This window comes from Carettochelys insculpta, chromosome 1 (assembly GCF_033958435.1).
Source record: "Carettochelys insculpta isolate YL-2023 chromosome 1, ASM3395843v1, whole genome shotgun sequence".
Classification (NCBI taxonomy): domain Eukaryota; kingdom Metazoa; phylum Chordata; order Testudines; family Carettochelyidae; genus Carettochelys; species Carettochelys insculpta.
Genome location: NC_134137.1, coordinates 50,534,136 through 50,555,628, shown reverse-complemented (window position 1 = coordinate 50,555,628; position 21,493 = coordinate 50,534,136). Strand labels below are relative to the sequence as shown.

The 21,493-nt window shown below is 39.6% G+C and overlaps 1 protein-coding gene across 5 annotated transcripts in view; it reads right to left on the bottom strand.

Annotated features, from left to right (window-relative positions):
* PAN3 (poly(A) specific ribonuclease subunit PAN3) overlaps nt 1-21,493 on the bottom strand; it is a 119,983-nt gene that overhangs the window by 83,820 nt on the left and 14,670 nt on the right. For 4 of the 5 annotated variants that reach the window (XM_074985907.1, XM_074985914.1, XM_074985930.1 and 1 more), the window contains exons 2-3: nt 17,993-18,114; nt 822-888 (exon numbers count right to left, since the gene is read on the bottom strand). In XM_074985907.1, the coding sequence (XP_074842008.1) occupies nt 822-888; nt 17,993-18,114 (189 nt within the window). Of the gene's footprint in view, nt 1-821; nt 889-2,129; nt 2,253-17,992; nt 18,115-21,493 lie in introns of those variants that run through there. The other variant, XM_074985938.1, reaches the window with a different exon arrangement.

Here is a 21,493-nt window from a genome sequence, read left to right as displayed (position 1 = left end):
GGAGTTCACTCGTCTTATGAGCTAAGGTATGTGTGTCCCTCGTCTAAGTGAGTACTCGTAAGAAAAGTATTCGTTTAATGAGGGATAAGTGTACTCAGAACATATATAGTGTAGAAATTTTAAATCTCAAGCTCCAAGTTACACGACATATGCCACAGAACTCAATATCAAAAATTCATTAGATTCTACCAGTGCCAAGTTCCTGTTCTCTGTTACCAGGAGTTTCATACTAAATAGCCTGTTATACTTTGGCTGTGGGGGAAAAAAAAAATGAAAGACATGAGGTGATAAATACAGAACAAACTTAGCTCAGTTTATAAACAAAACAGATAACAATGGAGGGACTATGTGCATGCATGTATCTAAACTTTAAAGATAAAAACCGCATGAGTCAATTTCACTCTATTCAAATAAGTTTTTTTTTTTTTCTAGTAAGCAGCATTTAAAAAAAAAAAAAAAAAAAAAAGGATTATTGTTTTGGGGCTATATACGTAGTTGCTAATGTTTACCATCAGAGATTTGTAGTAGACATCCAAATAAGTATTTTACTTGATATGACTAAGTAATAAGACAAATCTAAGTTTTTCTTCATTAAAAAGGGAGGCAAACTGAAAGTTAGAAACTCCACTAATAGCTGTTTGGAATATACAGTAATAAAAATATAATTGCACAGCACATGATACTTGAAGATAAAAGTTCTCTCTGTTCTAAGACAGACTAAATGAAGGACTAAATCCCTGTAAGCTGTTTTCTGCACCATCCACCCCCATAAGAATAGGTTTTGAACATACCTTTAAACATATTTCTTTAAAAGTTCTTACCATGGCCTGCATACTGCTTGGCACTGTCATTGAGAAGGCTAGGGGAACTGCTGCTATTTGTCATCCTCTGCAAGAAGTGAAAAACAAAATTGTATACATAAAATAGCTAAACTAATACTAAGACAAATTAATACAAATTAGAAGATTAACTTCCTGATGGACATTTTCTCAGGGTAAAAAGAGGATACGTGCTTGTATTCCACGTAATAAATTGATTGCTAGTTGACAAAAAAATTGAGCAAATGAGAAAAAATAATCCTAATGAAAATCACATAAACCAAAACCACATACAGGCTGAACCTCTCTGGTCCAGGCAATGCCCATGGTCTGTCTGGGCCACGGATGCTGCTGGACCAAAGAGACCCAGCGGTAGAGGTTGCCAGAGGACAGGGACAGAGCCAGACAGGGAGGGAAGCCTGGAGGGAGCCTGGTGCCCCCTCCCCACCCAGAGCCCAGAGGCCTGACCTCCTTTAATTCAGGAAACTCTCATTTGGGACCAGTCAGTCAGGTTCTGAGCATGCCAGACTAGCAAGGTCCAACCTGTATTAAAACCAACAAGATCTACAATTACTACTTACAGAATAGGAGGACCTATCGCAGCTAAAGATCTCTTTTCTCCTACAGTTTTTCAAAATATTAGAGAAGGCCACAGCTTTTATTTCTTAAAGATCCCTTCACGATACACCCTCTTCAGGTCAGGGGTCTGCAACCCGCAGTTCTGGAGCCACATGTGGCTCTTGAAGGATTTCTTTGTGGCTTCTGATGCTATAATTTCAAGGTTAAAAAAATACCCTCCCGATTATTTTCAATATTTCGGTGAACGTCTAGAAGCCCAACAATGAACAACTCACGTCTAAAGAGAAAATGACATGTAATCTCAAGATGTTGGACAACTCCCCCTTTTATATGTGCAGTGCATTGTGGGATGTGTGTGCGCACGCACATGTGCGCGTTCTTACAATAGGAGTTATAAAAAAATATGATTTGACATCATTTATCAAGGATCAACTCTTAATCACATGCATTGCAGCTCCTGACTGATTGTTTTTTAACCAAATTTTTTAAAAAAAGGCTCTTCTTGCTCTTTTGGTTGCCAACCCCTACCCCAGGACAACTCCTCACATTATATGCCATTATCACCATACAAGACTCTTCCCCTGTGGAGAACTGTCAAGTTAGTATAGCACTTGATGGCACCTTTGGAATTATGGAACCCAGAAAATTACCACAAATAATGAGACTTTCAGAAAACTATAAGATTCCTGTAGCTGTGCAACATGTTTAAAGGCCAGCAATGGTTCTCTTCACCTCTTTCAATCATTACAGGCTGAATCCTGCTGCTATGCAGTAAGGGCAGGAATCTGGCTAAGCAAGAACTTCACCCAACTCAGCTTTTTGGTCACATAGGTCAGTATTTTCAGGGTGGGGCCTAAAAACAAAGGGAAAAAGACAAATGGCAGTTTAGAGCTGCCTCCTACCTGGACTGTTCTTAGAAAAATTTGCAATTCTCATCACTTTCCATAAAGCAACTGCAGTTACAAAGTCCTTCCAGAACTTTACACACAAATGCTTCAGTTATATTCAAGATGAATAGAAACAGGTTTTGTAAAATAAGTACAGATGACCCTCAGAGTTATGAGCACCTCTGGAACAGTAAAGTGAAAGGTTTGTAATTGTGATCAAAACGTTATGCCTGTTCTTTCGAAAGTTTAAAGCTGAACATAGACAATACAGCTCTGAAGCTTTATTATGAAGGACAATGTTTTCTCTTTTTAAGTAGTTTACATCTAGCAGTACAGTAATCCCTCGAAATACACCATTTTGACTGCGCTTAACTCGCATTAACGCAAGTTACGCGACACTCAAAATCCTGCTCCCCTTGTCCTGGCTCAACCCCCTCATCCCCATGACCCCAGTTCACCCCCTTTCCCCCTCCACCCACGCTCACCGCCCCCCACACTCCCGGCTCAAACCCCTGCAGGGCCTTGCGGCTCCAGCTCAGCTCCACACCCCCAACCCACCCCAATCCACTGCCAGGCTTAACCCTCCCCAAATGCCCCCACAACCCCAGGACTTACCTTTCCAAAGGCGCTCCAGGTGCTCCTGCTGCTTCCCCGGCTGCAGAACATGTGTTCTGCGGGCGGGAAAAAAGCTGACCTCCAACTTATGTGAAATTCAAGTTATGCAAGGGTGTGTGGAAATGCAACTCTCGCATAACTCGAGGGACTACTGTACTGACCTGTATTCATTTTGGAAGGATGGAGTAGGGGGAAGACAGAGAGAGAAGGGATGGTCTCTCTCTGCTGTTGTCTGATTGTGCGTTTCCAGTTCTAAATTAGTTCTGTGATTAATTAGTTTGTAACTCTGGGGTTCATAAATCTGAGGTTCTACTTTAAGGCTAAGTCTGCACTTGAAACATTCACCTACTGTCCCAGCAGCACTTTGAAGTGAAAGTATGGCCACAGCACCAGCACTCTTTGTAAGCCACAGAAACGAGGGGCATAGCCGAGCGCTGAGCATCAATTTAGACCAGCTCTTTACAGCCCTCTACCTTGCTGTACTCAGAGTGTTTTCCTTTTTCCTCCCACAACCCTGAGCAAGGAAGTTGCAGCACAGTAAAGTGATAGTGTAGACATAATTTAAGCTAAGTTTTTAAAACGAACCCATACATGAAGCACTAAACAAAGAAAGAATAAAATAAGGACTGAATTACAGAGTACTTACTAAAACCATTTAGGCACAAAGAAGGGGGCTTCTCAATGAGCTCAGTTGCCAGGGTAATCTCACTTAGTTCTACGTACTGCGTTCTGTCTGGATGCTACAGCATTAAACATTCTGTTGTCATGGGATTTGTATTTCTACCCATTCCCCCCCACACCTTATCGCCATGAATCTCCACATGAGCTCTGTCAAGCTACCCTGCAGTGGTTCAAGAGAAAAGTACCAACTTCAGGGTGGACTGTTGAGAATGATGGCCTAAGCCAAAATTGTTTGTGCCTGATATATAGATTTCACTAATGAATATCAAGTGTAAATTAAGGCACTAGAACAGACTTGACACATTCAGATCCACCCTCTCCCCCCGCCCACAGGTAAGCCTGCCTTTGTCATAGACTGTCCCTTGCACCTTGAAACATAGCAATATTCAAATTCTCTCTTCTCAGCATATCAGTCACCAATCCCAAGTCAACTGCAATTTAGCAGTCACACCAAAGACAATGCTTGTAGCCAATCTTACAATTATTTAAAGATTTATTAATGGGAAGAGAAAGCAAGAGAATCAGTTACAAGGTCAAAACAGATACACAAATGAGTTAGAATTAAGGAAACAGAAGCTTCTAACATAAGCAAGTTCTATCTACCCTTTGGATCTAACAGCTAGGAGGAATCCCTTGCTTACGCCTAAAACATTGCCACCAGAGTCCAAGCAGAAAGTGAGTTACAGTTCCTCCCAGTTAGGGATATATATTTCCTTCCCCTCTTCTTTGAGATGCAAACTCAATTGATGGGAGGAATTCATGTGCAAGGATTATCTTTATTGGGAAAGGGAGAGGGAACAAAACTCTTTTGCCCTCTTTAATGTTCTGTTCTAGTCCATCTGGTGACAACGTACTTCCTTTGTCAGGCAGGAAAAAACACCCACTGCTGGATCCCAGCATTTCACACTCTTTAAAATCTCTCTTCTCTCAGGTGGAGAGTACTGTGTAAATCACCAACCATATTACTTTACAATATGTGATACAGACTTTATCAGTCAGAATAACACATGCAGCTACCCACAATCATTCAAGTAATCTAACCTCTGAATACATTTCTTGTCATTCTATTATCTATTTTAACAATATTAGTACACAGAAAAAACAGACTGACTTCAGCCCTGCATCCGTCAGAAATCAGCTGAGCCATGGAGACCTTGGCATGGGCTGGCACCTGGACTACCAGTGTCACTGCCTCTTTCAGTGTCTTTGCTGAAATAAGATGCCGATCATGGTTTTGATTCTGTAGGTGTGTCACATTTGGACTTCAGCTCTTCAGCAAACAATAAAAAGTCTTGTCAGTGACGGCCAACTCCTTACCATATGCCAACATCCACAATGAATTTATAAAAACATACTCATCACAGTATCAGGCACACTTTGCAGGCTTTGGACTAAAAAACCATCGTTTCCAAATATAGACAACACAACATGACACTTGCCCTGTCTCAAGGAGAACAAGGATGCAGACAGAGAAAATCTACTCAGTAATGTAACATTTCAGATATTAACACTTTTCAGCTTCACTCAAAGTGGTTTTTATGTTGAGGGGGAAAAAAAACCAAACACAAAACCAAAAACTCATTTTCCTATGCTATTCTTCCAATTCTGCCTTGCCTAATTCATATAAATCTGGACTATAAATTACTTTATTCACCTGCCTAACACTATCAGTGGGATTTATAAACACCACTTATATAGAATGCAAAGGCCAAATGGTGTAGAAAGGTCCAGATTTTTGTATAATCCTCTGTATAACATAGTACCTGATACCATCCCTTCACTTGATCAATCCTTCTCTGACATCTAGCTGAATTGGTTAGTCCTTGGCCTTGAATATAAGCTGAACACAACAGCCATATCAGCGTTCTGGTAAGTGACAAAACCATATGGGATTTTCCTCTTAAGGAAGCGCGCTGCAGATGAGCGACCCGATTGATCCTGAAATTCGGGATCAATCACCACTCTAGCATCTCCCTTAGATTCCCCCTAAGTGTCCACTTGTGGAAGCAGTGTGAAATGTGTCCTGGCTTTGCTGAAACTGCTAAAGGATACCATACCATAATACCACAAAACCATCTGTATCTTTATGTGAACCGGTTGTCAAAGGAATCCGAGAAAAAGCCATAAGAAGTTAGAAGACAAAGTATCCCTATCATACCGAAGGCAATAAAGAAAACTTTGCTGATGCTATTATGTGTGTTGCATCATGGGAAATTATAAAGACAGAAGAAAAGTAGACAAAAAGCCAATTGGCACTGGATCTTCAAAAAAAAAAAAAAAAAAAGTGTGCATAAATTGTATTTTCACATCTAAAATTCCAGGTGTCCATTTGATTGAGATGTTATTTTTCCACTTTAAAAAAGAAATACAAAGGAGACTTTGTACATAGTTGATGATGCAGAATCTCTTCCCATATTTCAGTGCTGGATAAGCAACCTCAGCATTTGTTTTTTTAGTTTGTAAATAGTATTTGGAGCCCTTGGAATGGAAGATGTTCTACAAATAGGTGTTTATGTTTCCCTTATTGTAATAAATAAGTTATGAGCATGGAATAATCTATGCCTATGAAATGATGCCATGTTAATAGAGTGACTCCAATTAATATCTGCATATGACTGTATAAGGTGTTTTCAGAAGCCTGAGACAACAACTGGAACCGAGCCGGTATCCAGTTTATGCAAACAGATTTACACTCTCTAACCAGCTTACCTCAGAAGAGCTAAACCATAAACTTTTTTTGTTGTATGAATCAAAGCTAATGTTTTACTATTTTTAAGAATATTTAACATGCTATTCATAGTATATTTTACATAGTTCCTTTTAAATAATAAAATTCATTTAACAAATTCACTAATGTTCTATTTCATCAAACAAAGCATTTGAGTTCCAATCCAGGAGTAACCAAATAAAATGTAAAGCCTTTGAGGGCAAGAAAGAGACTAGACTAGATGAGCTAATAGTCCCTGATGTCTTTAAACTTTGTGAAACTATCCAGACAAAAGTCATCTGTAGTTACTAAAGCAAAAACAGAGTACAATCAATGCTGCCTGAAAAGCTATGCCTTTTTGCTCACACTTATCAATGAACATGGTCTTTTTACAAGTGATTTGAATCCATGACTTAGGAGCCTTGGTTTAAACACCATTGGCAATGATCTCAGAAAAACAGTTGCCCATTCAAGAGATCTGCAGTACAGCCATATGTGCTACACTATGGATGGGACTTGGTATTGTGCATGGACACACACATGGTCTTTTGCTAATGACTAAATTGTTTCTGGGTAAATAAGAGTTAGACTACTCAGTCACTCCCTTTGGTTCCTTTTATCAGAAAACTGACGGAAAAATTACCCTAATATATGCTGAAAGAATACAAACAAGTGAGCATAAGAGAAAATAAAATAACTGAACAATTCTTGTCAAATTAGATTTAGGCTATCATTCTGGCAGAGGTTTGAATTTGCAGCACCATATATACATACAACAGATTCAGATTCCCATACATCTCATGATCCTCACCACAAAGAAGCTCATGTAGAAAGGCAACTCTGTCAGAACCAAAGTCAAACAGAGAACAAAATCCCTTCCCCAGTGCCACACTGAAGTCACTCTGTTCCATACGTAGATTTGTTCCACTGCTGGCTGCTTCAATATCCAACATTCTGTTGCCATGGACCCTGATGAGTCACAAAGACTTAGTTCAAAGTCAGCCCCAAAACTGACTGCTATTCTTTTCGCTTAAATGATATGAGTAAGCTGCTTCTGTTCAAATTTAAAAGAAATGCTGTTGCCAGAGCCATCATCATAAGCAACATTCAGTACAGACAAGACCCTGATTTTGTTTTAAAAAAAAAAATTCTGTGTTGATGTTCTTGTGCTAATGATAGTAGCATAGAACAGCCACTGATGTTTTTACAGTTTTCCAACTTACTCCAAGCATTACCTCCAATAGAAGCTACTGAGCTCCTTTTTGAAAGTTGTGTCACTCATTTAGAGAAGGTACAGATTTTTTTTTAAATCTTAACCTTTAATCTCAAAGCTATATACAGAATAAAGGTTTTCAGAATAACCAGAGCAGTTACCTGAATACACGTCAATTAGAATACAAAAGGGAAATATAAGTATACTTCAGGAAATTAGTATACTTTTACTGTTAACTCACTTTCAGAAGAGCAGCACAATTCCGCTCCTACTTACATCTCATCTAAAGGGAAGGCAGTGTAGAAGAAGGTAACAGTCAGGCACTGATAAAAGAGCAGTTAGATGCCTACTTTGGTGAGAGTTAACAGTCTGAATATTATCAACAGGATTGCAACAGAACATCTTATTTTCACGCAAGATAAAGTCCCCAAATTAGAGATCTTTCAGATCATCATGATGGTTACGAAACGTGCTGTTTTTATGGGGACACAGTAGAACACCGATCATAGAAGTAAAAATAAATTTTACTGAATTCTTCATAGGCTATACTGTGTTTCTCCTGAGGATTAAATACAAAAGATATATGGAAAAAAGTGCTCGATAAGACTGAAAAAAGCCACTAAAATTTATTCATCCTAAACAGGGGAAGACAAGAGCCAAACCCAAGTTTCACTTAAAGCTGATTTGCTCTGTATTTTTTTTCCAAACTAAGTGTTAGACACACAGATTTAAATCACTTTCATCTAGACACAGAACCTGTTCAGTATTTTGCATACCTTTCTTTTCCATGTATATGCATATTGCTAAAGAAGTGAAAATCTGGTAATACAAACATTTACATCAGAAGATTGTATTTTATCTTGACCTCGTGTCTAACTCCTGCTTCCTTCCCATCACTTCTTCCCCCTCCCCTCCTCCCAAATATTATCCTATAAATAGCTTTTCTCCCATATTTCCATAGGTCTAGTCCTGCATTTAGAAACTGGCCACCTCTTATATACCAATATCATGCTGTCTTGTCAGGCTACCTTCCAACATTATTTTCAAACATTTATGGAGATGTCATGATTTACTCCCTTCTTCTATCACCACTTTCGAGTAATTCATTTTTTCCTCAAAATACTGCTAAGTTTCACATTAATATAGCTATAAAGAAAACTATCCCTGTAAAAGTATAGTTGTCAAACACAAGTCATTGTTTCGTTGTCAATGTCTGTAGTCTCTGAAGTGTGATAGAAGGCTTTTCTTTGGCTTGTGAAGAGCAAGAATCTGATGTGAAGAACCGCTTTCCTTTCCAAAACGATTGGGTTGGTTAGAATATTTTGCTCAGCTTACAGCATACCCCACTTGCAAATTTTGCTTTGTGGACTTCTTCACAAAGTATTATGTAAAACAGTTTACTGATTTTTTAATTCAGTAAAATACATCTACAATTCCAGCCAGCTCAATAATTTAATGTCCCAGAAATTTGCAAGTTTCTGCAATAAATGCACAGTTTTGTACTTTGTTTCTTGGCAGTTTCAATGGTGGAAAAAATAAGTGTTTACTTTGTTGCCCAAAAGCCTGGTAAGCATAATCTCAAATATTCCTGGAAAATTCTCTCCAAATAAGAGAGACTATCAACCACATTCTTTTCAAGAACTCCCAAGTACCAAAGTGAGTATAACTAATGTTAGTTGTGCCATCTTGCTTGTCTGTGCCATCATCAATAGTACTATCGATTACTAGCTCTTTTTCCTCGAGAACTGGTTATAGCTGTTAGATCAGAAGACAGCTTTTTCCATACCAAAAAGTCCCACAGAAACTATTTACTTTCTTAATCAGATAAGAATACAAATATTTGCATTGCCTAAAAAGTCTGCAAGCCAACATTAGATTTAAAACCATCCTATAACCAAAAGAGATGTGATTATTTCATTTGCTAGACCTTGCCTTTCCTCTTGAACATCAGAGCACCTGGGCTGGAATGGAGGGTGGGGAAGAAGAGAGAACACACCTAGCTGGGTAAGCTGACTATCACTTCTGCCAATTAGCACATCTAGGAGTTTGTTTTTAAAAAGGGGAGGAATAACATTACCCATAAAAAGTATTCTAGGGGAAGTGTGGCTGAGGAGGGAACTGATCAACAGGAAGAAAAAATGGAGGGAAGAAGAGACAAAAATGAAGGTGGGTAGTAGCAAAGAGCCTGAGGAAGGATTGGGGCAAGCAGCCAATCTGTGCAGGGGGAAGAATCACAAAGAGCTGGACAACAGCAGCTACAGCTCACTCTTAAAGCCTCAGGATACCAGTGGGGTCTTTGGACTCCCACTTCCTCAGACTTTCACCGTGGTATTCTTTCCCCTCTACAAACTATTTGTCCCAATTCTCTCCTTCCCTTCCGCGCCCCCCCCGTCCCGCTACAGGATCTTTCTTTCTATTAGCCTCACCTATACTACCTTCTATGGTATTTACCATTCTACACTTCCTTTCGTTTTAATCCTGTTTTTTTAAATCTATTTATCTAGGCTTAAAGATGCTAATCCAAGGCTCTCTGTGGCTTAACATAAAATATATACAATTATATTAAATCTCAGCAGTGTTAAAAATCAGTTCTGTAAGTAGCCAACCAACTACTCTTTCATCCAGGAACAATGCCCTACTCTACTTTGCCTTCCATTACCCTTATTAGCCATTCCCTCCTGTCTTTCCTGTTTGTGCTGCATAGTACAATTTTTTATATATCACACACACATTACTTACTTTAAAAGAACATTAAGATTGAAAAGTTAGCCCTACTAGGCTAATTTTGAGGACTTGGTAAATGTGCTTAACCTCACATAATTAACTAAAAAAAACCAATTATAATTAAAAATTAGTCAAGATTAAACACTGCCATTAAAATGGCAATTAAACAGAATCCCAACTGAAATTTATTAAAAATATTGTGGATATTTTTCTATGTTTTCAAATATATCAATTTCTATTACAATACAGAATGAAGTATACAGTGTTCAGTTATTGTTCTGATTAAATATTTGCACCATAAAAAAATAAAAGCAATAGTATTTTTCATTGTACTATGGTGCTTGTATGGAGATCAATCTCTTTCCTGCAAGTGCAACTTACAAACGTAGATTTTGTTTTAATATGTAACAGCTACATAACAAAACAATGTAAAAGGACAGAACCTACGAATCCACTCTATCCTACTTCTCGTTCAGACAATACCTCAGACAAATTTGTTTACATTTGCAGTAGATAATGTTGCCTGCTTATGAATGTCACCTGCTAGTAAGAACAGGTGTTTGCAAGGCACTTTTGTAGTCTGCATTGCAAAGCATTTATGTGCTAGATAACTAAACATTCATATGCCCCTTCAGGCTTCAATCACATTCCAGAAGATACGCTTCCATGCTGAGGACACTTGTTAAATAATGCGTTAATTAAGATTTGTGACTGAACTCTTTGGGGGAGAACTGTAACCTTCATGCTCTATTTTACCTGCATTCTGCCATATACTTCAAGTTATGGTAGTCTCAATTGATTGCTCATCACATGTTGTTCATTTTAAGAACACTTACCACAGATTTGACAAAAATACAATGAAGGTACTATGATGAGATTTCTGAAGACAGATACAATCACTTGACCCAACATTTAAGAATCTGAAGTGCTCTCCAAAAATCTGAGACAGACAACATATGGAGTATGCCTTTAAAAGCCTTAGAAGAGCAAATACTCTGATGTGGAACCTACAAGCACCTGAACTACGAAGAAGGGGTGGGGGGGAGACAACAATCTTCTGCTGGTGGCATCTGACTCACATAAAAATAAAATGTGTATTGGTTTACACTGTTTCTGAATGGTTATTGAGCAGAACCTGTCATCAGCATGGACACACGGCCTCTGGAATGGTGGCTGAAGCATAAAGGGGCATATGAATCTTTAGCACATCCAGCATGTAAATCTATCTTTTGACACCAGCTAAGACAGTACAATGTGAATCCCTGATCAGATTTTTCAAGTGAGATGTAAATAAAAAGTGGGTGGTATTACCTCCTGCAAATATAAACAAATGTGTTTGCCTAAGCGACTGGTTGAATAAGATGTGGATCTGAAAAATGGACTTTGTCATGTTCAGTCCAAGAAACCAGTTGTGATCATTGTTAAATGATCTGCTAAAATGGTCCTCCAGACAGCTCCAAGACCCAGGAAGGTGAGATGCTTAGAAAGTAATCTCATTCCTGATGGAAAAAGGCCAAATGCTTACTCTTTCTTGGCAAAGGAGGCCACATGTAGCAGCTCCAGGCTTATTTAGATGGAAAATCACAGCCATATTGTTCATGAACACCTACCACAAGTGTGGTGTACCACCATCTTTGATATGGGGAAGAAACATTTCACCATCCAGGTAGCTATCTGAAGGCTCTCAAGCTTTCATGTGAGGGAGAGATCTGGAATCTGAAAAATCATCCATGACCACTATCACAGAAGTCAGAGTTGGGGCAAAACGAACTCTGTTGCACCAGAGTCCACCCATGAGTCCTGAGATGACAAAACGCTTGTGGATATTTGTGTCAGCATGCCTTATGGATGAGGAGGAGGGTGGTACAGAGACTTCAATTCTGCATGACAGGTGAGGTGAAGTCTGAATACTGATTCTTTGTACAAACAAGCTGCCTTGTAACCTAGTTTCAGCCAATTCCTCACTGTTGTAAAAGGATATAACTTGAGTCTTTGCATGGTCCAATATCGCCTGAAACTGTAGGCTGAGGTAAATGTGCATAATTGCTGTGGTTGAAGTGAGAACTGTTCCTATGAATTTCATTCTCTAGAAAGGGACAATGGATTTGTTCTTACTGAGCAACAGATCTAGTAACTGAAAGAGAGACCAGATCTTCTCAATGGCTATTACTACTGTCTAGACCAGTGGCCACCAAACAGTAGATCATCAATTACTGGTAGATCCTGGAGCTTCTGACAGGTGATCCTTACTTGGTTGGCCAGGCGGCTATCAGATGCCCTCCCCACTGCCCCGCCATACTTCTCCTGCTCTCTGACTTGGAGCTTCCCCCCCAGAGAGTCTCCTGTTTGCTCTGCAGGGGAGGAGGAACATGGGAGGTCAGCAGCGTGTCAGGGTGTCTGCCTCCCATTGCCCTGTCCCTCACCTCCACAGAACGTGCAGGAGTGGGGCCTCAGACAGGGCAGGGAAGGAGGCAGAGCAACGGTATCTGGGCTGAGGTATATCCAGGATTTACTTAAATTCAAAAAATGATCTTGCACTGAAAAAGGTTGGAGGCTACTGGTCTAGAAATATCTGTGAAAAATCATTCAGCCAGATATGGGTACATGTTGACTTTTACCTTCCTGAGACATATTGCAACCACTGCCTTGCACTTTGTGAACACTCAAGGGGAGGACCATAAGCTTGTAATAACCATCTCCCACAAGTTTTAAGAACCTTTTCTAGTACAAGTGAATGGCCACATGGAAATAGGAACCTTTTAAATCAAGGACAGTCTTTTGAGTATAGGGACAACAGATGCTAAGGTAACCATACAAAACTTTTTACGTACCTATTTAGGTTTTGCAGGCATACAATAAATATGAAGCCCACATTTGTTAGCACAGCATTAGATTCCAGAGCTGACAACTCCACATTGCCAGAATGAGGCACAAGGGAGTTTCTGGTGAGACCTGGCTTAGCTTTAACCTTGGTATTGGTCTTGTGCAAATCTGTTGGGGATTTACTCCTTACAAATAAAGAGGACATCTTCTGTCTGGAAAAAGGTCAAAATTTTAGACTTCTGCAACCATGATACTGAGGCTGTTGTCCGTGTCTCTCTTCCACATGGCTATGACACCAAGCCTGGTAGCAAGTTCCAAGATGAATATAGTCAGATAGCCTGCATGCTGAATACCTGAGTTCCAAAACTGAACACAAAGGTGTTTCCAACAGGATATCTTGACGCTGAACTTCTCTCACCTTCAGTCCTGATCTTAAATCCCCTACAGACAAGGCACTTATTTTTCACGTCCTTCACCCACACACGTTAAACAGAGGGAATCAGGCTCACTGACAGACAAATTGATACAATCAGAACAGCATTTAACACACAGGGACTTAGACGTGGCCCCATACTGAGCTAAAAGAGCCAAGAACAGTCAGATTTAAAATAAATAAATCAAGCCATCTCTCACAAATGAGTAGCATTAATGAAAAGTGTACTCACATAACTATTTAAAACAAACAATCCTTTAGGAAAATCTTCTAAAAAGAGAATGAAGAAAGATGATGAGAAGCTCACACATGATCTGACTAGCAACCGCAGGAGATGAGCCAGAACTAGAGTGAAGTCAAAGGATGTCAGGGCTGCTCTGGACCTTTTCAGCCTTGGCTAGTACCCGAAGTGTGCATAGGGCACATGCACAGTTCCAATGAATACTGCTATGGAAGAAAGTTCTCTGGCTTAAGCGGACTGGCATGTGCATACCTAAGTGGAATGGACATCTGCATGAACTCAAATAATTAAGGTTACTGCTTTGGGGTTAATGCATTACGACAGTCTTTAACTACAGAATCACATGCTAGTTTTTCTGCAGGACCCCTCCTGCTCAACGTGCAGGGTGGACCTTATGTAGGGATGAATCAAGACTGTATAGTAAAGGTGACTGCTGTCTTTAATAATTACTTCATGTGCTGCAGATGAAAGATGTGTCATGAACGAGGCAGTGGACTGCAGGAAAAGGAAAAATGGTCTCATGGTAAAGGAGACCGAATGCTACCCCATCAGACAGGTTTCTATCACTGCCTCTACCAGAGAATTCCCATATAATATAATTAAGTTACTTAAACCAAAGTTTTTAAGGGTGGTCACTAATTGTGTTTCTATTTTCTGAAATAGGAACCTGGTGTCTGATTTGCAGAATTGCTAAGCACTCTTAGCTGTAACTGAAGTCCTTGGGAGCCACGTTTTGAACATGTAGTGCTAAGTACTCTCAAAAATCCAGTCATCAGTTTCTCAAACCGACCACCCAAAATTAGCATGCTCTTGTTAACATTAAGTCAATCGGTATCAGTTTGTCACTTGTAAAATGGGATCAATAACAAATCATCACAGTTTATTAATATTTATGAAACTCTGATGCTATAGTAATGAGCTCTCCAGAAAAGCCCGTAAACAAATGATTAATGGTCCCCAGAGCAGGGTTTGAATGGTATGTAGTAGTTAAGACACAAGAGTCACACATTTGATATGAATGAGTAAACAAAATATTGAAAAGCTGTTTATCAAGCAAGTGCCATCCATTCTGCACACTGAACGAGACACAGGACCTTGTGACCAGGCAATTAAAAACAGTATCACGATGCATAAGCAAAGGGGACTAAATTAAAGCACAAACAACTTCAATTCTAGTATTTCCTTACCTGTGAGTGCTTGCCCTTTATAATGCTCTTTTAATAGGTAGGGAGTGGGCGGGGGTGTACTTTCCTTCACTCTAAAAAAATGCAAACCAAAAAAAACAAATTCCATCCTGTTGCATCACACTCCCATGGCTCATTTGAAGTCAGGGGTACCTTTAAGTACATTACAAAGACCTCTGCCAATTGAGCTAACCGAGGTATTGATGCAGTAGTAGGCAGTCATCTTCTATGAGCATGAGAGCTAACAGGCTATGGAACATGGCCAGAGGGCTTCAATGATATTCAGAGACAGCAGAGGAAAGGTGAGATTTAGCAGTCTTGGCTTCCATTCCAGGTTCAAGATGAAAGCATGGTCTAGGGGGCACTGACTCTTCTGTCCCATCCCCTGCAACTTGTGCCCAGCCCACCTCTTTTTCGACCAGCTCCTCATCCCTGTCTCCACTCCTCAGGCTTTTCAACTATCTCCTTGTCAAGCAAATCCTAATCTTAGCTGTTTTATCCAGCCACTCCCAGGTCCCCTCACCTCCAGTTGCTGGTGCTGCAGACTACTTTTCCAACCCCCAGGTACTTGCCCTCCTGATCTTACTCCCCAGGCTTCTTGTCCATTCTCACTGTCATTGTTCTGTCGTCCTAATCTCTGTGCTGCACTGGTCCCACTTCTACTCTCACATTCTGTCTCTTGTCAGAATGGCCTTACTCCCCCTTCTCTCCCTGCCCCCACTTTGTCTATGCCCTCATTGTCCTATCAGACACCAGTTCCAGCCTCCGCATCCCATCTACTCCACCTAGCCTTGTATGTCCAGCTCTTAGCCCCTCCATACAAAAAGCAGGCAGCTGCCTCCTTCATGCTGCTTGGGCCCAGCAGAAGGCAGGAGTTCAGAATACAGGAGCGAGTTCTCAGTTCTTGTGGCCAATCTGGATCCAGCACAGCTGACAGCAGCCCCTGGCAGCAAATACAGGGAAAGCCATACCGTGCCCTAGATCAGAACACACCAAATGTGACTGGAATTGTCAGGAAATGTGGTTACTAAAATCCAGAAGTCTGTACTGAGCACATGCAAACTTCAACTTGCAGTCTTAAAACTTGGCCAAATCCAGGCAAATTTTCACAGGAACAGCAAAAGGTACATCTTTGATACAATGGACATGAACCACCAAATTTAAAGCCTCTTCTCTATAGCGCAAAGGCTTAAAAGTTGTTAACAGAAATGGTTACAAAGAACACATCCCTAACCTTGATTTTGGAAACAGATGAAAATTTTTGGGTTTTTTTGTTTTTTTTTAAGTCATACTGTGGCAAATGATCAGCATGGAAAACTGCAACCCAAATAATTAAAATTTGGCAAAATTATAAGCAACTGAGAATGCCCTCTTATAATGAGGAATGTGAGACAACCTTAGTAGGTAGGGCTGGTAGCACCAGCTACAATGTTTGTGTTCCTATATTCCAGAAATATACTTAATAAACTGAAGGTTTTGTCTATAAAGCGCAACGTCTTCCAAAGCAAACCATAAAAACAAGGACACATTAACAGGAAACTTAATGCTCACAAAGCACATTTTGGCTACGAGCTTCCTCATCTTCACAAAGAACTTTCTTCTGCCTCCAACAAATTAAAATCAACATTATCAGATATTCAACATTTATACGGGCACCAGCGTTAGGTGCATGATGTGTTATGTTTCTGGAAGATATATGAAATTACAAACAAAGTTGTTTATTCTACAAAGACAGTGCTGCTGTTAAAGATCAGCATCCAAAACTTAACTGCTTCTACTTTAAAAAACTGCCCTGTGTAGTTCCAAGCTTATCTCAGTGTTATCTAGCTCAAATTTCTTCAGAGTAAAAGAAAATGATTTTCTAAATTTCCCGCCCTGCCAATTCCCCTTGAGATCAGAGGTCAAGATGGGAAATTTTCAGCTATCAGTAATTAAAAAATTCTGCACAATAAGTTATGCATCTTCCAACTTCATTTAAAATAAAGATTTTTTTTTTGTACTATATATGAAAAAGAAAAAAGAAAGGGAATACCTAATTCCTTTTCCATCCCTTGCTGGTTACTTTTATAAACACCAAACCCTTAGCTCCAAGGAGCTTCATGAGTTGGGGTTCCCTTTATATAAAGTAAGAAAAAGCTGCTATCACTGCTTTCTCCAGGAGAAAGTTCTTGCCATTCCCAGTCATCCAAACTCTGGGTTTATTAGTCCTCCCAAGCACATGGATAGACCATCTCCCCTCTTTGTTTTTTTTTTTAAAAAAAAAAAAAAGGGGGCAGATTGAGGGTTGGAGGCTTTTATTTTATTACGAAATTATTACTCCATTTACTAGCAGATCCATATATTTATGCTTTGAAATAAGATGAACAGCTCTTTCAAACAGTCTGTGATGTACGACTCCTATGCAGCATAAGTTAAATAATTAACACTTATATTTGCTATAAAACAAACAAAATCCATTCCAAAAAAAAAAAAGTACACTGCAAACAGAGATCACTGTTTCTTTTTTTGGGCAATGCCACATAGGTACAGTTTGACAGTTGTTCACCTGAGAGTTTAGAGAAGTTAAGCTATTAGTAAAACATAGATACTTCAAAAGCTCATGTTACTTCAGAGACTTGACATTAAATGTGTTTCATTTTAAAAGATTTTATAATTTTGAATAAACAGTCTGACAAAGGTTAGTGCTACAATTCAAATGTGACAGATGCAATTAAGGAGGGCTGGGATGCTAAAAGAAGCCTGGGCAGCTAAAGATTACAAAGTATTTTGAACATAAGTCACAAGAGGATTTAATATACAAAATAAAGCAAAAAAATCAATTCAAGGAATATATTTTAAATCCTGAAACAAAAGTGCTAATAAAGATAATTACAATATGAAGGAACAAACAAGACTGTTCTCTTTCTACTCTGTTAGATGAAATGGGAAAGCCTTATGTACTCTGACAGGTATAAAAACACTGCAGAAAGGCATTGTTATTGTTTTTCTGTTACTCCTGCCACTTAACTGATTTCAGTTCCTGACACAAACAGCATAACAAAGCTGTCAGAGGTAGCACACATTGATACAGTTCACTGCTAATATTACCTGCATCATGGGATATTTCGCTTCAGCAGGACTTCCAAATCCATTAACACCAATAAAGCTGGTACTAAAGTAGGAATCTGTGAGACTAGCATCAGCTAAACCACCACCATCTATTCCAGGAACTAAAAGAAAAGGGGAAAAAAAAGAAAAGGTTTCAGATTATTTCAGTTTAGTAAGTCTGTTTCTTGCCAATAAAATATTTTTATTGATTTAGACCTGCATTTTTAGCAGAAGCAACCAAGAAAACATATTGGTGCATATAATGAAAGGAACAGTTAGGCTGGAGGAGGGTAAATAATGCAAGTGCGTTCAATATGAAATTCTAGCAGAGAGGTAGGTAGGACAGAGCTGTGCATACCTATGACGGCAGGGAGGAGTTTAAGCAATGTGGAAAGAGTAAGGAACGAGTGATGGTATCCAAACAGAGGGTAATGTAGTTGGAGCACCAGGAAAGGAAGAAAAAATTTTAAATAAGGAAGGAAAGTAATGCTCTTGCACACACAGTAACAAGTAGTCAAAGAGTTCAATATTTTATTTCTCCAGTAACTATTTTTCAAACAACACATTCATTCCTCTTGATGGCAACACTCATGGTAAGTTAATTTAAAATCATGTGTAGAAAAGAAAAACCTCATCTTGCAGTACTGACATTCTACATTTCCTTAAACTTTTCATTATCTTGTATTTCAAAGTGGTTATACAATTGTATTCAAAGTTGCCAAAAAATTCTTCTAGGCTAAGAGCAAGCACGAGAGATGAATTTCCCAAGGCACAGTCCCAAAAAGTCTAGAAGCAAGGGCTTATAATAGAACTACTTTAACTGTACCTATATAGATTTGCTACTACAATGCAACAATAATTTTTTTTTACATATATAGTAATTTTATGAAAAGCAAAAACACACTAATCAAACAACAGAGAATCGAAATTTTATGGTTCTACGAACTGTATGTTTCAGTAAGACGTGCTCCACAAAGCATAAATGTATGATGGCAAGTCAAGGATTCAATTCAGAGGAAAAACCTGTCCCACTTTACAGTAACTTGGACCTTGGTATCAGCATCCAGCCAATTGACAGCATGCTAATATGTCTTCCTAGTCATCACTGTCAAACAGATCTCTGTGCCAAGCTGAAGGATTGCAGTTGCTGGTATTCAGACACACATGTGAATGCTGATTTTTGAATGCCAAAGCTGGCTACGTGAACTGGCTGGTAACTTCTCGTCTGGAAATAAGGAACAAATAGCAGGAAAATTTTTCCACACGAAACTGAGAAGACATTAGAGGGTTAGCAACATTCAAATGGCACTAGCCATCATTGAATTAACAAATGACAACTTGCACTCACTCAGGCCCCTCCTATCTCTGGATTTGAGCCAGGCAACTGAAGTTAATAACACCGCTGGACTTCAATGACAAACCGTTTGTAGACAGAGGGGAACACAAACTACCACAAGATAATGCTGCAATGAAGACATGCCTTTAATCAATGAAAACATGCCTTCAATTGGCATTGGCATTTAGCTGGCTACTTTGAGATATTCAGGAGTAATATATTACAGTTGTTAAGGACCCCAACTACTTGTGGTCATTAAAAAGAAAGATAGAAAATTTTGTTTGAATGCATTTGAATTCTAAATTTAAGGACTAGGGGAACAGGAAGGCAGAGCTATACTTGTGCCTTCAGCATGTTCTAGGTTGTCTACCACTAGTCCAGAAAAGCAGCCAAGAGAGAACTCCAGACCAGGCCACCCTTACCAAGCTGAGCAGGGGGCCGAACTACTACTTCATATGTAGACTGGCCATGTTCTCACTCCACTCTTCCACAGCTGTTAAGGTGGGAAGTGTAAATTCAGATGATTCTGGAGATCTACGGTAATGAGACAATACTGAAAACTACAAGGGTGTCCTATTACTTTGTTGGGCCAAGGAAGACCAAACACTCACTGGATTTTTTTTCCTCTTTTTTTTTGGGGGGGGGGGGGGCGGGGGACAAGTAAGATAGAAATTTGTGTCTCTGTTAAGTGATAGTTATTTACTTTCATGTTGTTTTTCCACTGAAATTTGCACAGGTTTGCACTGAGGGGACTACTGGCTCCAATGCAGTAGACTTCTCTGCATGAATTTCAGTAAGTATTGAAAACCGGGATACTGCTGCAGCTTTATGTTACAATGTACAAGTTAAATCCATGCCCCTCCTCACTGGTGAAGCCCATTAACACATTTCCAGGTTTCAAGAACAGTTGCCATTCCAAGATACACTGTATAAACTCATTGGCATCTCTGCTGTTTCACACTACATTTGCTTCAGAGCCCTTGGATTAGGGACAGTCCTGGAGATTTACCGCAATTTACGTCTCATTTTGCAACATAAACTTCCTCAAATATTTCAATGTGTTTAGGAATGTCACTTAGATTTTTTGCATGAAAAGATACGGTTGGCATAATTGTTCAGTGTCCTTCATTATAAAGGCTGGTTTTAGACACCTGATCTCTCTCTCTGCTACATTACAGTTATAAGCAACATCCAAAATTATATAAAACTGGAGAAGGTCAGAAAAAACCCTTTTCTTCTTTCCCAAGTTGGTCACTTTGCGCATTTGACAGCATTGTTTGGCTTAGACACACCTAGGGTATGTCTATAAAGGGATAAAAGCCCTGTGGGAAGGTCATAGGTGTTCCAGGTCAGCTGACTCAGGCTTGAGCTGTAGGGCAAAAGAATGCTGTGTAGGTGTTTGGGCTCAGGATGGAGCCCGAGCTCTGGGACCCTCCCCACTTGCAGAGTCCCAGGACTTCATCTCCATTTCCAGCACAAACATCCACGAAATTATTTTTCGGCCTAAAAGACTGAGCTTTGAAAACCCAAGTCAGCTAACCCAGCTGCACCCTAAAAGGCTGATCACTCATGTGGTTCCTCAACATTATAATCACCCATCCTGTGAAACACCTAAGCGCCACTGGGGAAAAGAATGAAAAGTTTTATTTCCACAAGTCAGCAATATGCAGGTGACCTGCAAACTCTCTCACTTCAACAAAGACAGCACTAGCATAACGAAAACATTTTGGAGAGCTGTCCAGTGCAGCATCTCTCAGTGAGCATTTACCTCAAAATGCCATATCATTCTGTAGCGTGGGAGCTTTTCCTGGATTCCTTAGTGCTTCTGGACACTCACAAGAATCTTTCTGAGCAGCTACAGCTCTTAGCTGTAGCTGAAATGTTGGGTAATGATCTGCAAGCTGTCCGCCACTATGTAACTTCTTTGCTATGTTACTACACTACATTGTACTACAGAATAGGTGCACTGATCTTTAAAAGTTCCAAACCAGACCAACACACAATAACCTATGTCCCACGCATCACCAGCCACAGAAAGCACACCACTCGAGTGCTCCGCTCACTACACTGGCTCCCCATAAGAAACACGCTGATTTCAAGATGGCAGCCCTCAGCTATACGGCCTTCCACTGCAGTGTTCCAAACTCAGTTGGACAACTTCACCT